This window comes from Cibotium barometz, chromosome 20 (genome assembly GCF_041138505.1).
Source record: "Cibotium barometz isolate CiBa-2024 chromosome 20, ASM4113850v1, whole genome shotgun sequence".
NCBI classification, from domain to species: domain Eukaryota; kingdom Viridiplantae; phylum Streptophyta; class Polypodiopsida; order Cyatheales; family Cibotiaceae; genus Cibotium; species Cibotium barometz.
In genome coordinates, this window is record NC_141065.1 from 3950443 (window position 1) to 3959073 (window position 8631).

General features: G+C 40.3%; 1 protein-coding gene across 2 annotated transcripts; it reads left to right on the top strand.

Annotated features, from left to right (window-relative positions):
* The first annotated feature begins 2505 nt into the window (after nt 1–2505).
* Nucleotides 2506–7779, top strand: LOC147627462 (zinc finger CCCH domain-containing protein 14-like). 2 transcript variants are annotated; one of them, XM_086814357.1, is made up of 3 exons: nt 2506–2739; nt 5006–5066; nt 6698–7779. In XM_086814357.1, exons 1-3 carry the CDS (start codon nt 2610–2612, stop codon nt 7644–7646), a joined length of 1140 nt encoding a protein of 379 aa, XP_086670483.1. In that variant the 5' UTR covers nt 2506–2609; the 3' UTR covers nt 7647–7779. The 2 variants fall into 2 exon arrangements, with proteins under 2 accessions (XP_086670483.1, XP_086670484.1); XM_086814358.1 differs by lacking the exon at nt 5006–5066 and having other exon boundaries at nt 2598–2739.
* The last annotated feature ends 852 nt before the right edge of the window (nt 7780–8631 follow it).

The following is an 8631-nucleotide window of genomic DNA, read 5'->3' on the forward strand; positions in this document are numbered from 1 at the left end:
GTCTTCTAGCATTTATGGTATATGTGTGTGCCACATGGCTCTATTTATTGAGCACCTATTTTGAGTGGTTCATAGCACAATTTTGATTATTTTAGACTAAGGCCATGTGAAGTGTGTCTCCCATGGAATATGATCTATGCGCGGTCAAGTTAGTCTTCTAGCATTTATGGTATATGTGTGTGCCACATGGCTCTATTTATTGAGCATCTATTTTGAGTGGTTCATAGCACAATTTTGATTATTTTAGACTAAGGCCATGTGCCCAATATTTTGCACACACTGCTAGCATTAGCTAGCCATTATTTTTGGGTTCACACATTAGTTTATTAGTTGTACTAAGGTTTATGGTTAGTCCATCTATTTTTGTGTAAACAAGTCCACTTTTGGAAAAGGTACGCTATTAACGGCTCCTTGGGCTATTTTTGCCAATACATGATTAAAATACTCTCGTACGGAGGAGGCACTTACACAGAGGGGGATATTCAACCCAATACTTGTCATGTTCTACTTTGATTTCTATCTTTATGCTATGCTTGAACTTGTCAATTTATTTTAAGTTAAAGGTTTAGTTCTATTAATACATTGTTGTGAGAGACTAATTCTTCAAGTTGTACAAAGATCCTGACAGTTATGATGACGAGGATCACAAAGATAATGAGTGTTATTTTCAAACATAATGTTTTGTTTTTGAGATGAATACATAAACCCTCAGCACCTAGTGCCGAGGTTAGGGGGCTTGGAGAAGAACTTTCTTGTACCTGGGCACAACCCAACAACCTAAATTAAAACGTCGAATCCATAATTTGAGTGGTTAAGCAGACAGCTAGACCCATGGAGATTGGATGGGGCTAGGCTCAATCATTAGATCTGAGAACGAGTGGGAAAAGAGAAACTCAAGTAATGCATTTAGTTTAGAAAACATTATTCTCAAAAAAAGAGGAATCACCTGTTACATTACACAAAAAAATGACTTTTAGAATCACATTTAAATTATAAATTAGAGGAATCTCCTACGTTTAAATTATAAATTAAAACCCATTAGAGGAATCTCCTACGTTTCTCTACAAGAGGATTTTCGCCAATTGAGCCTCAGGCCAGGGAGCATTGGGATAGCCAATTGTAGAGATAATTATAGGAGAGGCCCCGACTAAGGTGCTCTATCCCCTTAGAATAGACTTCCGCTAACCATTTAGAATAGAACGACATGATAGGGCTCTTACAAAGCTTAAATGATTTTACTCGTAAAACAAGAAAGGGCACATAGCCAAAGAATGCATAAAAAAGTAGGCAAATGCCAAGAATGACACTCTACCAAGGAAGAATCCAACTATGCTACCAAAATAGAGCTGTTTGTTGCCACTGAAGAAGTGTATAGTGGGACAGCTCATGTTGCAGCATATGATGATTCTTGGATCATCGACAATGGGGCTTCAAGACACATGACTAGTTGCAAGGATTGGTATTCCTCTCTAAAGTATGTGAAGGATGACATCATAGTGGCAATGGCCACAACGATGCAAAGTGCCCAGTCAAAGGTTTAGGTACTATTTCACTTATGTCTAAAGAAGGTTATACAAAAAGTCTTTTAGGTTCTAGATATAAAGAGAAACCTCCTTTCTGTCTCAGCCATCATGAACCGCAGCTTATATGTTTACGTGACGAGAATGGTGTGTAGTCATTCTTGATGGAAAACCCAGTTTCCACAAACAAGATCAATTAAATCCAAGGTTACACTTAGTGTAAACTCAAATTAAAAAAATTATGGCAAACTTGTATACTTCAAATCACTAGGAGAGAGAGAAAGTTCAAACGAATGGCTTGCATGGGGTTGAAACCGAGACACATAAACAAAATGTTGAGTGAACCACGCATGATGAACCCACTTCTCATCACAATGTACTCTGTTTTTTTTTTTTGCAATGATTTTTACTACATAGCCTTTTTAGCTCACCCTTGGTGGACTAGGGAGGAGGGGTGAGCTTGATTCGAACTCGCATCCTGGGGGTAGAGCTATTGTCCCCACCCCTAGGGTAAAGGGACCAATTTTAAAAAAACACTAAGAAGCTCTTTGGAAATTGCCTTTTCACAATTTACAATGCAAACTTGATATTATCTTTAAACTCAAAATAGAACCTAATGGGTACAAGTCCATGTGTAGAAGAATTGTGTCGGGGGGAGTTTAAGGGCACTGAAAGGCACCTCATCCTACCAATAGATGTTCACCACATTAACAAATTACCTCAAAAACTTCCTGCTTTCTCCCTTGAAAATGTGCTTACTTTGGAGGGGCGGTGCTCGGGGTAAGATATTACTCTCGAGATTTCTTTCCTTACATCAAAGAAGGGCACACTCGAGGATTTTCAAAATTGAGCTTTTTTTTTTCGTGGGAGGGTGCATTTATGCGTGCCCGTTGGCTAAAAATCGAGCTTTTCTTTCGAAGGGCAAAATTTTGTGTCCAGGTCGGGGGAAAAAAAACAAAAACAAACAGAAAATAAAAAATTCGCTCGAGGTGAGATTTAAATGGAATGTGAGCCCGGCTGGTGGTAGGCAGGAAAAGAAAAGGAAAAGCGAAGAAGAAGAAGAAGAAGAAGAAGAGGAAGAACAAAGACATGGGCTCTCTAGCGCCGCTACGCAAGAAGTCGCGGCCGGACCTCTTCCTCAACAACGGCTACGTGCCCCATCATCCTCATCACATGGACCACTTCTACATGCCTGCTGCCCTTGACACTCTCGCTTCAGGTACGCACCCTGTGTTGGGCTTCTGAGCTTTCTATGAGGGTTTGAATTATGGCTCTGAACCAAGCGTTTCGAGTTCTTTACTCTGGTTTTGAGCTTGGTTTCGGCTTTCAAACAGAGCTTTGAGCTAGCGTTTTTGTACCAGAGCTCTTGAGCTAGGGTTTTGAACCAATGTTTTGAGCTAGGGTATCGAACCAGTGTTTTGAGTTAGGGTTCTAGACAGGGCTTTGAACAATTGTTTTGAACTATGCTTGGTCCTTGGACGAGAGCTCTTGAACTAGGGTTTTGAGTTTTTAAACGATAGGTTTGAACCAGGGTTTTGAGATAGGGTTTTGAACCAGGGTTTTGAGTTAGGGTTTTAGCCAGGCCTGTGAACAATTGTTTTGAGCCAGGGTTTTGTAACGACAGCCTTGAGCTGGGGTTTTGGACAACAGCCTTGAGCTCGGGTTATGAACAAGAGCTTTTGAGGCAGGATTATGAGTTAGCGGTAGGGTGTCTTGTTCCTGTTTGAACTAGGGTTTTGAAGTTTAGTTTTGTATTCTAGGGTTCTAAACAAGGATTTTGAAGTTAAGATTCAGGATTTAGGGTCTAGAGATCATTTGGATGAGGTTTTTGAAGCTTAGATTCTGGATTTTAGACTCTAACCAGAGATATGATGTTCCTGGATTCATCTAGGTATGTATATGATGTTCAATCGTGCCTGGTTTTCAAGTCTAAGACTACAATCTAATCTTAAATCTTGCCTGGTTTTCAAGTCCAAGACTACATTTTATTTTTATTTTTACTATTTTCATTTTTTTCTAAGAAAAGATCCTTCCATAAACGTTGCTGAACCGGCTAAGTACATGACCCAATCTCAATCAGGGGAGACTAGAAAAACAGTTGGGGACAGAGGGGCTCTTCCTCCTGGCTGGCCGCCCTTGGAGGAAGGCTATCTCATACATACATATATATATATATATATATATTTTGCGGGGGGGGAGGGGGGGGGCAGCCAAACAGGTGGACTGTAATGGCAAGTAACCCCGCTGTCTCTGACCCTGAGGAAAAGACCGCTGCTCCAGATCCGCCGAAAGCCCTCTAAGACTACAATTTAATCTTAAATCTTTCTTGGTTTTCAAGTCTAAGACTACAATCTAATCTTCCCATAGTTTAAAGATCAGAGCTAAGCTTATCTGCCTTTCTAAAAGATGATCTCAAACGCCTTATTCTAAGATCTGTGAAGGAGCAGCTAACTAATTATTTTTGTGGGATAGCTTATCATTAAAGGTTACTCTACTGGAATGTGATCAGTCATCTTGATCTGTTGGTATCCACCGAATGGATGTGAAGTTACGGATGTCTCTGACACAAAACATTAGATGAAAATTTGAAAGTCGTGTCTAGTTTTGGCAGCTCTCTTCTGGCATTAAACTCCAACAAAATGAAAATTGTGGCTAGGTTGGGTTAGCTCACGTACACCTGTCAATGCATTCGTTGGGTTTGAACTTTGTATGTATAGGATATATCTCTGCCTTGTGAAAGCTGTGGTTTCGAAGGGCCACTGGAGGACGGGATGCTCTGAAGTTGATACGAATGTAATTGGGGTTTTGGTGTTTTCGCTCTAGTATTTATTAAACACCTTTTGGCTGACTATAGAAGAGTGCAATTGAGACTTGACATTTAACTACAGGGCTATTTGTATTATTTTCGATGCTTCCTTTTTCAATTCTTTCCATGTAAGAGCATGTTTGACATTAACCAAGGTGCTAGGATTGTGAAGGGTGAAAAGTGAAAGTCCTTTTTTTGACGTGGATGGCTCCACACCCCCCCCCCCTACAAATACCCACCACCAAAAAAAGGAAGGTTCATTTGCACTCTTGACTGGATTACAAACATAATCCCTCTCCCATTGCAGGCGCCCATCTCAATTGGCCATGCTCCTTGAGCTGGGGATCTCCCTCATCCAAGCTACAGTCGTCAGATGGGTGAAACTTAGTCTGTAAATAATTGTAGCTTAGCTTCTCTTTGAGAAGGCATTTAAGTCGAGTCTTTTGTAGGAAATATAGGTAAAAACATGTTCTTTGTAAATTTTTTATCACACCGATAAACGAGTCCAATCTTTCTATGAATATACATTCATTTTTTGATTCTTCGCTTTAGAAGGTTCATCTGATAAAGGAGTTGTCGACTTGTATTTCTTAAGGAATTCTTAAAATATTTATTTCATTTGGTTTTCTAAAATACTGATATATAAGCTACTAAAACCCAAAGGAATGTTTTGTAGCAGAGAGGGAGTCGTTTTCAACAGGTGTAGGAAGCAAATCAAAGGCATGCCTCAAATTTTTCAGGTTTTAATTCTTTCATCACAATTAGTTTCTCAATCCCCAGCTGAGCAGTTGTAGGAAAGAAATATATTCTTGAGGATATCAAATAACCAAACGGAATGCTAAAGATTTATTGGAAACTTATATGTGCATACAGTAGCTGGTTGACTGTTATCGTTAGTGTTAATGACACATGCGTTTGAATGCTTAAGGAATTTGAAGAAGTTGTAGCAGAGTTTGCATTCTTGAAGGAATTGATAAAATATGGTTTAGGATGTCGAGAAGCCAACACCTCATGAGTTTTCCATTTTACTATGGGCATGTATATAAAGCCCGACGAGCTCTTAAACCTTGCTATAGACATGTAGAGTCTGGTCCTCCATGCATGGTTGGGACTCCTTTCCGGATCTTTGGGTCACATCCCCTCTTCTAGATTTTTGCTTTCTGCAAAGGGGCTCACTCATGCATGAAGGGTTAAACCTACACGTGAATCTTGTTATAAATGTTATGTCAAGGATGCAACATGCCGCAATTGGACTTAAAATGAGAGTACATGCTATCTCAATTGCTATGTAGTTGACAAAGCTAAGTGGGTACCTGCCATAATTGGACTTAAAACAAGTGTATAGGCTATCTCAATTGCTATGTAATTCCCAAATCTAAGTTGTACCCACTCCTGCCATGGAGGCAAGGCTTTGAGGGATTGGTCCTATGCTCACACGATTGCACCTTGATGCCTCCCCAACTTTTACCCTATTTGCATTTAGGGTTATTTATTGCATATCTAGATGCACACTTTGGCCAATGGGCTCTTTATATCTTCAGTTTCAGCTATTGCAACACCTTAACCATGGTCCTATTCTCCTTTGGACGTGTCAATGTGCAGTCATTAAGGACAAGGTAGAAGGGACTGATCAAATCCATGTAAAGTCAAGATTGCTGTGCTGTACATTGTTATGTAAAATCAACTATGTAACTTGCACATATGCATTCTAACATACACAATGTGCTGTACGTCATTATGTACAATCAACTATACACAGTCCTAGGAACACATGATAAAGCGATCAATTTCCATCCCTGAGAAGTTTCTTTTTGAACTGCATATGCAAGCTGTTTGTATTTTGGCAAGTATTATTCTTTTAACAAGATCAGTAGTGAGAGGACTTGAGGACCGGTTAGACCAGTGAGTATTCTCTTATTATTCATTCTGCTTTGGACACCATTTTATTTCATTCAAAGCCTTCTCAAGGAATCCTAATGGGTATGCGGGGTTTCTCCAATTTTTGTAGTTTATAGGTTTGGTAGGACTCAATGTTGGATAAATTGGATATTATATGGTTGAGCCATAGTCCAATCTGATGCAATCTATTCTAGGGTCTTTATGACAAAAATGGAAGCTAGTCTATTTCTAGCTTATCGATCTCCTATAAGGAGTATTATACACATTTTTTACAAATATAGATTTATTTCTTCTCGTTGTGTGTCGTACAAGTTCTTCAAGATTTTAACATTCAGGCTTGGGCTTGGATTGTGAGACAAGGCAGGTTAATATAATTGGCTGCTTAAAGGGCGTGTATCTCTTTATCTTCTATTTGAGAGAGAGAGAGAGAGAGAGAGAGAGAGAGAGAGAGTAACACTCCTTCCTCTTACAGTACTTCCGGTTGTCCATATGGAGAAGGCTGCCACTTTTCTCATTACATGCCCGGAGGATTATCATCATTTGCACTTTCACAAGCAGCATCTCAGGTGGCTGGAGTCGGAGTTGTGAAAGGTGTAACAGGTCCTACTGGTTTGTCCTCTTCAATTTTTACACCCTTAGAGCAAGGAGCTTCATCAGAGGGCCACAAGACTCAGCTATGTACAAATTTTGGAACACCTGAAGGATGCCGATTTGGTGATAAGTGTTATTTTGCACACGGGGAAAAGGAGAATAGAAAATTCAATGGCTCTATGGTGGCCACAGATAGGGTTTCAGACAAGCTGTCATCCTTGCTACCGCATGTGAATCAAGGAATTTCTTCTGAAGGTTTGAAAACCCGCTTGTGCAAGAACTTTCAGAGCCCTGAAGGATGCCGTTTTGGTGAGAAGTGCCGCTTTGCACATGGGGAAATGGATTTGAGAAAATCTAATGGCTCAATGGGGGCTGCTGATGCAACTTTGGAAGAAAAGCTTCTGCTGAGAAGCCTTAGGGAACCTACTCCTCTGGGACTTGGGGCTGCCGCTTCCTTTGGAGCTGTGTCTACAGCGAAAGTAAGCATCAATGCATCCCTTGCGGGCCTTATAATTGGAAAAAGGGGTGTAAATGCGAAGTCAATATGTCGAGCAACTGGTGCAAAGCTTTTGGTGAAGGATCACGAGTCGGACTCAAATCTAAGAAACATTGAGATGGAAGGTTCCTTTGATCAGATTCAGCAGGCTAGTGCAATGGTGCGAGAATTGCTTGTGCATATTGATGCCTCTCCAACTAAGCCTGGAGGCGTTGGATCACCAAATTACAAGACTAAACTTTGTGAAAACTTCTCAAAGGGGTCTTGCACGTATGGTGATCATTGCCATTTTGCACATGGTTCTGATGAGCTGCATGCAGCTACTACTCATTGACTGGTCTGTGCGTGTTCTGATGATCAAGCCTATGTTGATGGTATGCAGCCCTGGAGATAATTTACTGCAATTTTGGATGTAGGCTGAGGGTTTCGATCAGCTTCTTTTTTTAATGTAGATGTCTATTGTAGTCTGTTTTTTGTGTTTGTGTGTGCATGTGTGTGTGTGTGTGTGTGTGAGAGAGAGAGAGAGAGAGAGAGAGAGAGAGAGGTCAGCTGCGGCTGACCTCTCTCTCTCTCTCTCTCTCTCTCTCTCTCTCTCTATGGCTCTATCGTATTTGAGGCGTGACTATTGATTGATTGGATTACATGAAAATAACTAACTAAACTAGTCTCCATGTGAAAGTAGTAACTTTAGATGAAGCCACCCAAAATCTGATCCTTTTTATGGTGATGGTGGCTTTTTAATGTTTTAGGTTTTTATTGTGACTCGATGGAGAAGCTCCTTCTAAATGCAATTGTTCTCTTAGCCTCCCCTTCCTACCTCCAGAAAAGGGATACACTATAGTAAGAGGGAGAAGTATGAGAGTGAGCTAGTGAATGATATGTGGTCTTAGTCATCATCATAGAAGCTCAAAAGAATGGACTAAACTTGTCGCTTTCTGAGTCCCAATATAAAGTAACACTGGCCAGTCCACTCTTGGATGCTCTAAATCCAAGCTTCCAACTCTTAGTAGCAGTAAATCATAAACCTCTTGTTTGTAACAGAATTCTCGTAGAAATGATCCTTGATACTCATGAAGGTGCCATTCTTTGATCATGCTAAGTTGCCTCGAGCCATAGTTATCCACATGCATATAAGGGTAATTCTCATTGTACATGTAAGTTTAAAGTTTTCAAGTGAATTAAGGACAGAGAGAGCGAGAGAGAGAGAGAGAGAGAGAGAGAGACCTTATTTGTTCATCATTAGTGCAGGAGAGGTATCACCCTTGTCTTGTTGGTTTTGTAAATGCAACTTATCCTCATCCATGATTCCTCCATTACCT